General features: G+C 45.1%; 1 protein-coding gene across 20 annotated transcripts in view; it reads right to left on the bottom strand.

The window, feature by feature from the left end:
• Positions 1 to 15,624, bottom strand: part of ARMC9 (armadillo repeat containing 9) — a 134,268-nt gene extending 118,644 nt beyond the window's left edge. For 12 of the 20 annotated variants that reach the window (XR_011439531.1, XM_023642541.2, XM_070269444.1 and 9 more), the window contains exons 1-5: positions 15,514 to 15,624; positions 9,734 to 9,821; positions 8,188 to 8,313; positions 3,252 to 3,422; positions 1,833 to 1,988 (exon numbers count right to left, since the gene is read on the bottom strand). Coding sequence is in view for 19 of the 20 variants with exons in the window: in XM_023642541.2 (XP_023498309.1) it covers positions 1,833 to 1,988; positions 3,252 to 3,422; positions 8,188 to 8,313; positions 9,734 to 9,784 (504 nt within the window). In the remaining variant the exon portion in view is untranslated. Of the gene's footprint in view, positions 1 to 1,832; positions 1,989 to 3,251; positions 3,423 to 8,187; positions 8,314 to 9,733; positions 9,822 to 9,996; positions 10,299 to 15,513 lie in introns of all 20 variants that reach the window. The other 8 variants (XM_070269441.1, XM_070269455.1, XM_070269450.1 and 5 more) reach the window with 3 other exon arrangements.

Genomic DNA, 15,624 nt, shown 5'->3' with positions numbered 1-15,624 from the left:
CCCATCTGAGAAGGCAGTGAGACGTTTTCAGACAAACAAGAGCTGAAAGAAGAGATCCTCAACTAAAGGAGATTTTAAAGGAATGCACTTAAGGTAGAGGAGAAAACTATCCCAGATGGAAGGTCCTCAAAGCAAGACAGAATAGTGAGCAAAAATAAGGGTAAATCTATACACACACTGATTGCATAAAACAGCAAAAATGTCTAATGTGTGGGGTTAATGTATACAACTAAAATATTTGGAAATAATAGCACATAAATTGGGAAGGGGAAATGAAGAAATGAAGTCAAGGCATTCTAAGGTCCTTGTAATGGTCAGGAAGAGAATAAAGATACCAACTTTAGATTTTATTAAGTATACCTACGAAAGTATCTATAATGACCATTAAAAGAACATACGTAGAAAGGAGCAAAAGAGGGGAAAAAAACGGAATAAATGACTCTCCATGAATACTGATGGTCTCTAAATTCCTAAACTCTGAGGAAGAACCTGAACTCTGCCTGGAATCCCGAACTAGAGTGGGCCAGCGCCCGCAGCAGCGTCGACAAACCCTTCCCTGACGCTGCCAGCTCCACCCCACCTTGATCCCAGCTGGAGCCACTCTGCTCTGTCCTCATTTTCATAAACAGAAGTCTTCACTGTGAGAAAATCTAAAGTCCTTTTTCAAATTTCACCACCTTCTTAACCATTTTATATTTTCAACCTTCTAGAAGAAGGTAGTGAAGCTGAATTTGGACTGGCCGAGAAAACAAGCACAGATTCAACTTAGGCTTCTCTACAATAAGCCTGCTTTGATGAAATCAGGCAACTGCCTGGCCTTCAGCTTAGCAGCTACCACTCAGAAGTGACAAAAGTTGTTTTGCTGAACTATAACAGAATAGGAAACGGAAATGTATTGGGTCTGGAAGAATAATTGCATCTATTGTTCAACAGCAAGAGAGTAAGCTCCATATAGATTCTTTGAAATCTGTGTGAGATCTTTAGAAAAAGCAATCTAATTAGTTCAAAATATTTCAGTCTCTAAATACACTTCAATAAACCTTCCTAGTGGAACACTAATTTTAGTAAGTCAACAAAAATTACTATAGTAAGTAAATATTGTTAATAAATAATGTGCTGAAATGTTAACTAAAATGAAGGATAATAATTAAGAGAGCTACAGGCAAATAGTCTGATGGAAATAACAGTACATAATCAGGAAATCAAATATACACTAAGTGAGAATTTTAATACAAATTAAAATATACATGGCCAGCAATTGTGTAAAGTAACCCAGTTCTTTTTCAGGCTACTAATTTTCAACATAATTGAATAAATTATCCTTTCAATACTGAAAAATTATACATGGAATGATTTAAGAGGTTAGTATATTTAAAAATACTCATGTCAGTCTAGATGAACAAGTTTTGGCACAACCAAAAAATCGCATTTTATGGCACAAGTTTGTTAATGCGAATTATCTTCATGAACATTCTTTTAAAATATAACATGCAAATTTTAGTTTTGTTACAGCATCATTCAGAAACCACCAGCTTATAGAAGGAGAACCCACAATGTTGCGCAGGATCTGATACAAGATTCAGAGGCTGGGGCTGGCCCCGTGGCCGAGTGGTTAAGTTCGTGCGCTCCACTGCAGGCGGCCCAGTGTTTCGTTGGTTCGAATCCTGGGCTCGGACTTGGCACTGCTCATCAAACCACGCTGAGGCAGCGTTCCACATGCCACAACTAGAAGGACCCACAATGAAGAATATACAACTATGTACCAGGGGGCTTTGGGGAGAAAAAGGAAAAAAACAAAATCTTAAAAAAAAGATTTCGAGGCCGTCACTTACCTGGAAGAGTTCTTTAAATGAGGGGTGGACCATAGGGTTGGGAACAAAAGGCAGGGCATAGAAAGGGAGAAACTCTGTGGTCTGGCTCAGGGCTGCCCCTTTGGTTTCCAGGTAGGTTTTGAAATAAGAAATCCTTTCATCCAGTTCTTCTTTGTCCTACAAGGAAGGGAAGACATTCATTTGAAGTCTCCTGCTTGACGCCCAGTCCGCTGGTTTACCCCATCCTCTCTCTGAGGCGCCTTTACTTCCAGCCGCGGCACTGGCATCCTCTCCATCTGGCCTAGCAAGCGTGCCATCTCCAGTCATTCTAACATCAGCCCAGTTTCGTCCCTTCATGAAACTGTCAGGAGTATCACAGAACCAGACACTTAGTTCAACACGCTTTTTGCTTTATTATTACCATTTTCTCATATCCTTAAAATTCTTTATAAACATTTTTAATGGCAGGATATAAACTCATCTTGTGAGTCTATCATAATTTATTTAACCAATCCTCCCCTTATAATGTACATTGTTTCCATATTTCAGATAACCATAAATAAATATTTGTCTGCATTCCCATGACTCACTTGGGAGAAGTTTCTAAAGATGAATAGTGTTTTGAAACAGAAGTTTCCATATCATGATTCCTTTTCTTTATTGAGCTAACTAAGAACTCATCTTGCCTGCTTCACTAACTCCATGCATAAGCCGAGGGAGCTCAAGTCCCTCTCAGGGTTTCAATTTCCTCCCAGGCCTCAGTGAGGTAACACGAGCTGAGCTGCTCAACCTCCCCGGCCCGCCCTGGCCTCTCCCGTTCCATCCCTCACAGCCTCCCACGCAGGCGAAGCCGGTTCTAATCAATGCATCTCACTTCTCCCACACCGTGACGCCCTCTTCTGAACCCCAGACTTAAAAATACATATGCCATCTGTTGATTTTTTTTATCTTACATCAAAATGGAAAAATCAGAAAACAGACATAAACACAAACAAAACGAAAGTTTCCTATGATCACACCCAAGAGTTCTAACTTGAGGGAATAACCTTCCAAGAATGGCGACTACTGTGTACTGGAAACTGCTCCCTCCATCACTGACCCTTCCTTTGGCCACCTAGACATTTTAATAAGTTAACACAGGTCCTTGGGGCAGTAGCTAATGCAAGGAGAAGCCACCAAACAAACGCACGTGGTCAAAGTCACTTGGCCCTGCTCCCCTTTTGTCATTTCCTCTGTACTCAAAGGTTCACCTATGTAAATTAGAAAATAAACTGCTGCAATGTGATAGAACAGCATTCAGCAGGACCCAAGATGCCTACTCCTTAGAAGGAACATACAAATGGCCGCTAAACTAAATTAATGCTCATTTGCAAAACATAACAGCTAACACACTCCTTTAACACACCATTCTGACCAACCCACACCACAAGGCAAACCTACAGGTCTCCCCATGGAGTGTTTCAGAAGATAGATGGCAAAATGGATGTGAAGATAGAATTCCAACTTCTGGGCGAGGGAGTCACCAGCTCGGATGGAACTGGGAATGTGCTCTTCCCACAAATCGAAGAACACCTTCTGGTCTCCGCTGTCAAACGCAGCAACGAGGTCCCTCTGTGGAGAAGACATCAGATGAACCCCAGTCATAAAGGATGCCAGTTCTCCCAACACCCAAAATTCTCACAGCCCTTCCAAACTCTTGGATACCCCACACACTTCATGGTTTCAATGTGAGGAAAAGTAAGTCTCCTTTTCAGAGGTAAGGGATAGAAAAACAGAGACCCAGAGGGCTTCAAACTTCTGAGGCAGAAATAACTACAGACCGACCCTGGTTTTCCACCCCTTTGCAATATCACATCTGGACATTATAAAGAATGGATGAAATATTTAGGGTCTCTGAAATGGAAGGAATCGGGCATAGGCCAAAGACTTGAGGCCAGAGAACTCATGGGCACATAAGTACCCTGAAGCTGCCCTTTGGACTTACTGACCCACAGTATGCAACTAACAAGAACAGGCCAGACCAAGAGCCCAGCCAGAGGTCAGCCGAACAAACCTCATACACACAGAAACTTGCTGACAGCTCACTGCCAGGTCCCTGAGCGGCTGGGAGCTCATACACACTGACCCAGTCACTCCCAGGCGTGGGGTGGGCACTGTCACTTGCCCCCTGTTGCTAGAAGCATGTCCGGTTGAGAGAGTGCTGTGGGAACACACCCATACAGTGCCTGTCTGGGTCCTGCAGTTACAGAAACAGGGAAGCACAGGCTGGAGATGCAGGAGGAAGCACAGGCCCGGCGCCATGCCAACCTCGGAGCTGGTGAGTCTGACTGTGTGGGGCAGAGACGGTTTCCTGACTTACCGTGCAGTGGTTGAAACAGAGAATTCTGGAGGAAGGAGGTGACAATTATCACATCACCTGCCTCCCAAGAAGAACAATAACTGGCCCATCACAAACACTTGCTGCATAATTTTGTGGATTTAGGTATAAGGCAGAATCGAAAGAACTTTCTAATAGTCCGAAACGATGTGACTTGTATTGTCTTCCATTTTTGTTTCAAATGCCCAAGGTACTCAGATCTACACTTTGTGCTCAATTGCAAAAGCTTTTTTTAGACTGGATTTTCTGTAAAACCACCAGTTCCCCCACCCAACACCACCATTATTCACTACCATTATTTGGTCATTGTTGTTATATACTTTTTTTTAAATGGTTTTACAGTTTTCCTGTATAAGTGTCTTTTTTTTAGGTTATGTATTCTATTTGTTTATAATCAAGCTTTTTAACATTATAAAGTGGAAATGTACAGAGAACAACGTTGCAGTGTTTGGTTATACTTAAGTCAAAGACATTCATTGAAAAGGAATCTTCCAATGTGAATATTACAAAAATGTTCTCAGGGCCAGCCTAGTGTCGTAGGGGTCAAGTTTACACGCTCCTCTTCAGCAGTCCAGGGTTTGTGGGTTTGGATCCCAGGTGTGGACCTACACACTGCTCATCAAGCCATGCTGTGGCAGCATCCCACATACAAAATAGAGGAAGATGGGCACAGATGTTAGCTCAGTGACAGTCTTCCTCAAGCAAAAAGAGGAAGATGGGCAACAGATGTTAGCTCAGGGCCAATCTTCTTCAACAACAACAAAAAGTTCTCTGTGTCATGTGATCAAGAACAACTCTCTCTGAATATTACCTTACTCTGGAAAGTGTTAGCAAACATTTGAACAAAACTCAGAATTTTTCAAAACAAGCCCTACAGTGACCTTCTATCTCCTCGAAACCAGCCTCTTTCTGTTCCTCAGCCTTAGAAACAGCGAAGGACAGCCTGTCCGCAACTGTGTGCAGAGAGGTGCCAACACAAACTAGAAGCACCTGAGCGCTGCCACCTCTGCAAGAGTCTGGGGGAAGCCAGCCAGAGGGCCCCTGTTCTTGTTACTGACTGACACAAAGGTGAAGGGGGCCCACCCAAGCGGCAGGGCTACTGGGCCTGGCCCCGTCCAGGCTCGCCTCTGCTCAGCTCCAAGCAGAACCGCGAGCAGCTCTCGGGAGGCGTTCTCCCATGAGAGGCGCAGTGACTGACAGCTCTCTGACTGTGTGAAGGAGGTGAGCAGATTGTAAGGGTCTTCTAAGGCTTGGGGCCGAGGTATTTTCCGAATGTGGCTTGGCAAGGTGGACACGTCAAATGGCCCCTCTATAGTTTGTTCTCTACATTTGCAGACTTGGGACCAGAAACCTTTGCTATGTCATTATAATCACATCTATCATCCATCCCAACTTATGAATCATATTCTGTACCTGGAAATGGTCCCTGCGTTTGAAATAATGTCTAAACATAAAGCAATCCACTGTTACAATTCACAGGGTCAGGAAATATTAACGCTCTTCTCTAATGTAAACCAGGAGCACAGCCAGAGTCACCAAGATCAGAAAACTTACACACCGCCAATAAGAACCTATAAACACACACATTCTTACAGAACCGTGCTTAGCGAAACTCTCCTTTTGTTGAGTGCCACTGGCACTCAGAATATTGTGCTAAGCTGAGGTATTTTTGTTTGGGAAATCTATCACGATGGGACACAGCTGCTTCTTAGAGGAGCAGAAAAATACGCCTGTGGCAATCAGAAAGTTTCAGGGTCTTTCAAGTTATATAAAAATGGACCTGAAGACATCAGAGAAAAGCAAATCAAAACTACAGTGAGACATCACCTCACATGCTTTAGGATGGCCACTATCAAAACAAAACAAACAAAAACCAGAAAATAACAAGCGTTGGTGAGGATGTGGAGAAATGGTAACCCTGTCCCCTATAGGAACGTAAAATTTTACAATTTCTATGGAAAACAGTATGGAGAGTTACCATATAAATAAGAATGGATAAACAATAATAAAAACAGGAACTAGAACTACCATACGATCCAGCAATCCCACTTCTGGGTAGATATCCAAAAGAAATGAAAGCAGGTCTCAAAGAGGTATTTGCACACCCACGTTCAGAGCAGCACTGTTCACAACAGCCAAGAGGTGGAAGCAACCCATGTGTCCACCGACAGATGAATGGATAAACAAAATGTAGCACATACTTGTAGTAGAATACCCTTCAGCCTTAAAAAGGAAGGAAATTCTGTCACATGCTACAACACGTATGCACTTTCAGGACATTATGTTAAGTGAGATAAGCCAGTCACAAAAAGACAAATACTGTAAGATTCCATTTATATGGGGTATCTTAAGTAGTCAAACACACAGACTCAGACAGTGGGATGGTGTTTACCAGGGGCTAGGGGGAGGGGGGAAGAGGCGAGTTGTTTAACGAGTATAGTTTCAGATTCGCAAGATGAAAAAGTTCTGGAGATCTGTTTCATAACGATGTAAATACACTTAACACTACCAAACCGTGACTTACAAATAGTTAAGATGGTAAATTTTATGTTATGTGCTTTTTAAATCACAATTAAAAAGAAAAAAGGACCCAAAGAGACATCAAGTATTCTCAGATGCAGCTAGAGCTGAAATGTGACGTCAAACCAGTTGCAAAAAGTATACAGCAGTCACCTCTGGAGGTCCTGGATATGCACAGAAACTTCCAGACGCAGAGCTTGCTGGTCTTATCCTATAAGATCACAGAATCCGGCTAGGTGTGAGCTTCACAAAAGACTCTGACTGTTCCGCTAGTTAGGTATTGAGGATTTGCTATATTCCTCCCAATGTCACCTTCAATTAAGAGATGCTCACATATTCTTCCAACTTATAGGGTAAAGGTGGTCCTTCTTCATCCTGAAGGAAGCAGGGAAGCTAGGTGCTGTGAGGACCCGGGAGTGAGGCTGATTTTCCAAAGAAGAAGGTTCACTCTGAATAAGAGCCTCAGTTTCCACGTCTAATAATGACTATACTCTTGTTTCCTGTTCTGAAAGGTTTGCTCCAGGGTTGGGAGGTGCCCTGTTAGGCCGCCCAATGCGGCATCAACCGAGGAGTCTGTGTCTGAAGTGGCGGCAGCTCAGTGTCCAGGTGCCTGAGGCCCGAAGGGGTCCTGGGCGCAGCCCCGCCTTGAGCTCCAGGGACCACTTCGATGATGCCACCACTCAACGGTGCCCTAGGCCCGTCCACTGGGGAGTCAGGGGCCAGGAGCTGACAGGCGGTGGCTATGGCCTGAACTCCGGCTACTCAGTGGGACTGTCAAATCAAGTCTCAAATTTTTCTTGGAAGTAGGTATATTGAAACAAATGAACTCAATAAAATAACAAAATCATGCAAAGCTAAAATATATTGCCTCGGGAAATGGAATATTCTCTTGTCACTGGATGTCTTCAAGGTCAACCAATCATTTACCAAGAATATTACAAATGGGGTGGAGGCATCAAACAATGGCTGAAATGAGGAGTTTTAAGGTCCTTTCTAACCCTGTCGAGGACCAGATAATGTCTGCCGTCTGCAGCCCACTGGTATTCAGAGCTGCTCAGGTCTTCCTTTGACAGGACGCTGCCTTGTCCGTGTGACTCTTGCTCCCTGTTCCCTCCAGCCTCCCCAAACTAGAATGTCAGCATCAGGAGGGCAGAGATTCTGTTTTGTTTTGCTCCCCACTGTGTCCCCAGCACCCAGAATTAATAAGCGAAACTCCTCAAGATGGGGATCACATTTGGCTCAGTTTCTAAGCATCGCGTGGTTCCCTCTTTTTCTTCTTCCCAAGAAATGTATGTGATCTTATGTCACCACCCATCTCCTAGGTAGGGTACAGAGATCTGAAGATAACATTACTAATTCATCCATAAATCCAAAAGTCACTCTGACCAGGTCCCCAGAAACGATTCCAACATTCTCTACCGGCAGCAAGTTGGGAGCACCTTGCTTATCTACAGAGACCAAAGAAAAGTAAAATGTTACCTGGATTATCAATGATTTGGAGTCCCTTAAAGAGCCACCTGCTGTTTTAGATAATGGTTTTCCTTTTATTTTGCATTCTTTTGAAAATGTTTTCAAGGTGTCTTCAAATTCAGCAAAATCTAAATACTATTAAAAAAAAAATAAATGTATATATATTTCTGTTTTAACATCAATAAAATAACTGTTTTTGATGTAACTGTACCACCTCAATATTATCACCAATTTATAATGGGATTAATGAACTGTCATCTTGGGGAGAAGTAATTTGGGAAACAGCTTAGAATTTACTTATCAATATACATACTAAAAGCCTAGAAAGACAGTATCATAGAAAATAAATTTATTTTCAGAAGGAAAATGTGAGCTGCATGATTCACTATAATTATTAACAGAAAATAAAACAATGTACGAAGCAGCCTGAAAAAGGCAAAAGTGACTGGCAGAGGCCTGCTGGCTTTGCGTCTAGTAGGTCTCCGGGACTTCGTTACTCGAAACAGAGGGATCAGAAACAATGCCTGTCCCTAGGAACTGAAGATAGGTCATTGAAAGACGGGCAACGTCACCAGGGATCTTCAGCACAGCACTAATGGTCACCGTCGTCTGAAACGCCCCTCTCCCCACGTCCCATCACATGCTCTCTACTGTCCTTCTTCAACTTCTCTGCCCTCCTTCTCAGTGTGCGTCAGTCACACGTTTCTGCTTCCGCCTCCTCTAATTGTGGCTGTGTCCCCAGGCCCTGCCCACACCCCTCGGCTTTAGGAGTTTATTCATGATCACATTAATAAATTCCAAAGCTGCATTTCCGGGGCGGATGCCTCAGCCTGGCCCCGCTGCCATGTCTCTCAATGCCTAACAGACGGTTTCGTCACACAGTAAAACAGCAGTGACCAGTTTTTTAGCACCAACAATGTGCCAGCCCCATGCTAAAAGCAGTAGGGATACCAAAAAGCACATGGCATGGGTCCTATCCTTCAAATGTCCCCAAATGTCCATTGATAGGCAAGGAGTTAAATAAATTATGGTGCAGCCCCTCAATGAAACACTCTACAGCATTAAAAAGTATGAGGCAGATCACAGGCAGGTGTTCATACTGTATTACTGCTGACGGATAAAAGGCAAGCCACAGAACAATGTATATGGCATCACCTCATTTTGTAAAACAAACTGTAGACATGAATATATTTTGAATATTCATAGGAAAAAAGTCTGGACAGATAATACTCTGAACTGTTAACAGTGGTCACTGCTGGAGCAGAAGAGGGAAATTCACCGTTTATACTTCCGTACTGTTCGAATCTTTTACTAGGATCTCGTGTTGCTTTTATAATTTTCTTTAAAGGAATTCTAAAAAAACAGCTTTAAGATTTCAGTTTAGTGATGGAAACAAAATACAAACACATGGAACATTACAAAATGGAAAACAGATAACTGTAATGCAATGACAGAAGGAATCTTACACGGCACTAGAGAATTTGGGGCATTATACAATACAAACGTGACATTTTCAAGATCTCTTGTTCTGTAACCTACGTTTTATAGAACATACCTCTTTCACTAGTCCAAGTAACTCTGATTCGTGAGCCAGAATATCCTCCATATTGAACTGTTACTGTTAATTCTCACAGCAAAAAGCTCTACAAGACAAAAATATAAAACAAAGGCTTTCATTTCAACCATCCGTGAAATCACAAAAAGGTGGCTGTGGTGGGCAGAGTAACAGCACCCAAAGATGTCCCTGTCCTAACCCCAGCACCTGTGAATCTGTCAGGTCATGTGGCAAAGGGGAATTAAGGGTGCTAATCAGCTGACCGTAACATAGGGAGATTAGCCTGGATTATTCGGTGGGCGCAGTGTAATCACAGGGGTCCTTATAAGGGAAAGAGGGAGGCAGGAGGGTCAGCGTAGAGCGATGCAGTGTGAGAAAGACTCGGCCAACCACTGCCGGCCTTGAAGATGGAGGAAGAGCCAGCAGCCAGGGAACGCAGACGGCTTCAAGCAGCTGGAGTAGGCCAGGAACAGATTCTCCTCCGGAGCATCCAAAAAGGAACCAGCCCTGCCGACACCTTGACTGTAGTCCAGCGAGACCCATTTCGGACTTCTGACCTCCAGAACTGCAGGATAATAAATCTGTGTTGCTTTAAGCCACGAAGTTTATGGTAGTTTACTGCAGCAGCACAGTGACTAAAGTCAAAAGTAATTCCTTCTTCTATGACAACTGCTTAAAATGAACGTGGACAAGGACCAGAGGGTTGCAGCAGAGAAAGTCAAGGATGCTGGTGAGAGTGTGGAGGGTTCTTTTTCTTACTCAGAGTTTTCTAATGTGCTATAATGTGGTATGCGTAATTCAAACAGTCAAGACTACAAAGTGTATTTAGAACAAAAGAGTTTAACAATAAGATCAATTCATTTACTTTAAGGAAGGGTACACATTAAAATTAACCTGATGTAAATGAACACAGAGTCACCAATCTCTCACTCTGCCTCCAAGTAGAAAACATTAAACATTCACAAAACGATATCAGCTACTACTCACTTAAAAGAAATCTTTCATGTTACCCAAAGACTATAATCATTCAGCCTTATGGCAATGGAAGAGGAGGTGGTGGGCCCTGACACAAGGGTTAATACAAGCTTCTCACCCCAGAGAATTTATTAGGTCAGTTTTTTAAAAAATTTCGTTCAAGGATGCCCAACATCTTTTTATATTTCAAAAATGCTTAAATAAATAAAACGCTGGAACTTTTTCTTTTAAGTAATTCTTTCTACTCTTCTTGCCACCCCTCCCCCAGGTGGACCCAAAGCAGCCATTCCCTGTGCCCCATTCCCAGGCTCTCACCGGCATTGGTCACCCACAACCCCAGAGGAATTAAAAAGTCTGGGCTCTAAGACTAACTATGCCATTCACTGGCACCTGACCTGGGGCAAATCAATGAAACTTGGAGGCTTTTCTCATCTTTAAAATAAAATGGAGAATTTATCAGATCTCTTCTAGTTCTAAGAATGCATGAATCTGTAACTTTACATTTTTCTGCCCCTATCAGTGCATTTTATTTGAATTATTTGAACACAGGAAGATTAAATTTAGTAATTTCTTCTTTCCATTCTCCTCTCTGTCTCACTGTCATTGTCCTGTGCTTCAACTCTCCCAAGGTCCTTCAACACGATTTCCTGTCACCTCTCTCTCTACTTCCACCCAATTTCTATGCTATTAACAAGTGATCTTTCCCATCCTGCTTAGGACCCTGCTGTGGTCCCAGCACCCTCCAGATGAAGGCCAGCCTCCCTCGGCCAGGCTCTCAAAGCCTACACAGCTCAGCTCCTCCACTCTCCCTTGTTCTCTGGGCTGAGGCCACACGGTTAGCACGCGGTTCCAGTGGACGCCCACAGCACACACCTGCTGGAGGACTTGGCACTTACTGCTCCCTCCGCCTCGCCGCCCTTCCTCCAGCCATCCACATCTCACTCAGCTCTCTGCTTAAATGTCACCTCCTCCGAGACTTGCCCTGACCACCCTTTCTGAGAGGTCAGCCCCAATACGTCCTAGCCTTCTGTCCTGCTTTATTTTTCTCTACAGCACTAACCAACACCTGACTTGAACATCCCTCATTAACGTACCTGCTCACTGTCGTTCCCCACCCAGGATAGGGGTTCCATGAGGACACGTGTTCCCCTGGCATCCCCAGTGCCTAGGCCAGTGTCTGGCACACTGCAGGTGCTCAAAAATAGAATGGAAATAGTTTCAGATATGAAGAAAATAAAGCAAGGAAGGAGACAGAGCCTGGAGAAGAGGGGTCTGGGGTTCCTTCGATAGGGTGGTCAGAGAAGGCCTCCCTGGGAACATGACGTTTGAGCAGTGATGTGAGGAAGCGAGCGCTTCCCAGATCTGGGGAAGAGGGGCTTGGAGTGCTGAGGTACGGGGGTGTAGCGAGAGGAGAGCAGGGCAGACGGCGGAGGCAACGAGGTGCTGACCTGGGGGAAATTGGGAGGGACAGCGTGAGAGTTGAATCTCGAGTTCTGTTTTGGCCATACATCTGCCTATTAGACATGCAAGTGGGGGTGCTGAGAACGTTGGTGGATATATGAGTCTGAGTAAAGGGAGAAGCAGGAGCTGGGGATAAGTATTTGGAAGTCATCAGCATAAAGATGGCGTTTCAGTAGCTGAGTATCCTAAACAGATGTGACCCGCCCCCAGGGAGAAAGTGTAGTGAGAAGAGAAAGGCACACCTCTGAACGTGGAGCACTCAGGCACTGAGGGGTCAGGGGGAGCAGAGCAGCCAGCAAGAGACTAAGCAAGAAGAGAGAACTTGTCAGTGAGACACAACCAGGAGACCGTGACACCGTGGAGGCCAAGTGAAGGCGTTTCCCATGTCGACTGCAACTGACTGGTCAAGTGGAAAGGAGGACAGAAGAATTAATCACTGGATTTGGTAAAATGGAGCCAGATGGTGACTTTGCTAAGAGCAATGAGGACATGTGCCTGACTGGAAAGGTTGAAGAGAGAAAGGGAAGTAAGAATGGAGAAACAGGGAGATCTGTCACAAAAAGGAGAGGAGAGACAACACAGTGGCTGGAAAGAAACGGGAGGTTTCTTTAAGAAGGAAAACATTGAAAGCAGCATGTTTGTGGGTTGATGGGAATGACCCAGTTAGAGAAGGAAAAATAGATGGGGAAGAAGAGAGAGGAGATGGCTAAGGAAACAATGTCCTTGACGCACCCAGCGTCCAATGGAGGGCCAGGCCTTAGACAGGGGCAGAGACAGTACATCCCCCGGCATGGAGGGAGGTGGAGGCTATGGGTACTGACCACAGAAATGGACAGATTTAGCGATGAAAAGTAAAACAAGAAACAAGATCGGCTGAGAGTAAAAAGCATGTTGACCATTTGACAAGAAGGGCAGTGGGAACTAAACGGATTTTGGAAACACAGCAGGATTTCTAGTATCGAGAGTCTGCCTAAGACTTATGGACTCAAATCCAAAATGGAACCAGTCTGCACGATTCTGCAGTTTTCTCAGCCACTTTCAGCTGTCTGAGTTGGATTAACGAAGGTGAGGTTTTTCCAGAAGAGAGGGGAAAGAGAAACAAGTTTAACAGCGGTGGAGCATGAAGCTAAGCTACGTTAAGCATACGGGGAGGGGAGGTGCATAAGGGGCTTGTAAGGTAGTGAGAAAGTAATGGGGCCAAAGACCTGCTTCTGAGGCACATTAAAGAGAGCTTGAAAGACAGAAGGTGGTGGACAGAGAGTGGGATGGGTGCTAGAAATCAAGATTTTGGAGGTGTTGTAGTAATAAAAACTTTATAACCACAGAAGTGGGTGGATGAGGAGGATGCAGAGAAAAGATGCCTAGAAGCATGGAGGATGAAGAAATGGAGTAGACAGGATGCTGAAATCTCCCAAATGAAATGGAGGAGCTGGAGAGGTAGACAGTGAGCCAGGCGCCACAGTCTTCAAGGGAAACAGCTGTGCCCCCTGACAGGTGATCGCCTCAAGGAAGGGAGGCAAGTGGTAAAGCCCACGGCATGTCCTTCAAAGGAAGGGGGGCGGTGATCTGGAAGTAGCAATGGGGAACAGGGAGGACATCTACCCTGCCCATCACCTCCAGGCCTGCCAGACAAGGTGCAGGAGAAAGACAGCTGCTGTCAGAGGACCACTCACCTCTCCAACCTTTCTCGGGACCAGCTCTCTCTCTTCTACCCTGCTCTCTTCTACCACTTCCCCATGTTAGGCCCCACCAATAGTGAACTCCTGGCCATTCCCATACAACATGCTCTTTCACGACTCCAAGCCCTCTGTCTGATGCACTCGCCCCACCTCAGAGGCAAACTTGACTCATCATACACACCAACTTAGTCCAGACTTGATCTCCCTCAGGAAGTCTTCCATGAACCCCTCCCCTTCCTCATCAAGGCAATTTTCTCTCCTCTGAGGTACCTCTGCACCCTACATTTACTTCTACTGTTATCCTCACTACCCTGTTTGCAAAGGCAGGGAGGTGTATGTAAGTTTTGCATCTCCAGAATCCAGTAGAGTGCCTGGTAGTCATGATAGGCACCCAAGACATCTGATAAATAAATGAAGCCCAAGCAGAGGGAACAGCATTTTTGAAGCCCCTGGAACAAGTAAACTGTGTTGTTCTTGAGAACTCAAGCTCCTTCCTACCTCAGGGCCTTTGCACATTTTGTTCTTTCTGCCTGGACCACTTTTCCCCTCTCTTTCTTCACCTGGCTAACTCCTGTGCTTAATAAACATCACTTTCTCAGAGAAGTTCTTCATGATCATCATTTGAATAAGAATGAGCCACTGTTGGGTATTCTACTAGTGTGACATCCTTAGAACTTACAGAATTCTCTCTAAACCTTTATATCATAATAGGTTCATTTATAGAGGGTTTATTGTATGTCAAGTAAGGTGAAAAATGCTTCGCATCTAATTTTCACAATAAACCTGACAGATGAATATGATTTATATTCTCCTTTTACAGACGACCCAATGGTGGCTCAGGGAGGTTAAGGTGCTCCCAATAACTCAATAAGTGACAAAGTGTGAACTTAAATCCAGACCAATATTAACCACTACACAGTATTACCCCAAAGTTTGAGCCACCTGAATCAGAATCACCCGGGATGCTTGTGCAATTGGAAATTCCTAGCACCACCCTGATCTTACTGAACACCACGGCAGGCACGATGCCCAGAAATTATTTTAAATAAGCTTCCTGGGTGACTTTAATGCACACTCAAGCTTGAGGACTACTGCTCTACTTTATGCAGAAACGAGAGGAAATTTCTTCAGTCGCTCTTGAGGGTTGCAGTGGTAGCTTCTGAATTTCTATATAAGTGGGATTTAGGGCCTACAAGCTGGTTGAATAAGGGGGAGGCTACGCGATTTGTCTGGACGACGAATCTGCATAACAAGCATCCTGATTTTGCTTACACTGGATGAAGTTTGGACTTAACCTGGGTGCCTGGGGAGAGGGGTTAGCTGATGGAGATAACGGAGGACGGATCTAAAAGCCCCAGGCCACCCGCTCGCGCCGCCACTACCCAGCTGGCCGACTTACGGCCCCCTCCAAGTCTAGCCCACTGCAGCAAAGATCAGGGACTACTTGCGGGAAGCAGCTGGGCCTGTCCTTGGGATGTCCACGCGGCCGCCTCGGGCCCAAGCCTGAGTAAGAGTTCAGGACCGCAGGCGACAAGTGGGGGCTCCGGCAGCGGCTGCCTCGCTGTCGCGTCAGGGTTTTCCTCCGGGGCGACAGCTCAGCACAGCCTCGGCCCTCGGACCCCACCACTGCTCCTCCCCGCTCGGGGACGGTGGGGACACGCTTACCTGCTGCTCGGCCGCCACCGCTCCAGCCGTCGCCTCGGCAACCGCCGCCGCCAACCAGAGTCACGTGGGGCAGCGCAGCCAATCACGGGGCGCGGCCGGCGCGGAGCATCC

This window comes from Equus caballus, chromosome 6 (assembly GCF_041296265.1).
Source record: "Equus caballus isolate H_3958 breed thoroughbred chromosome 6, TB-T2T, whole genome shotgun sequence".
NCBI lineage: Eukaryota > Metazoa > Chordata > Mammalia > Perissodactyla > Equidae > Equus > Equus caballus.
This window is presented reverse-complemented; position numbering and strand designations above follow the sequence as displayed.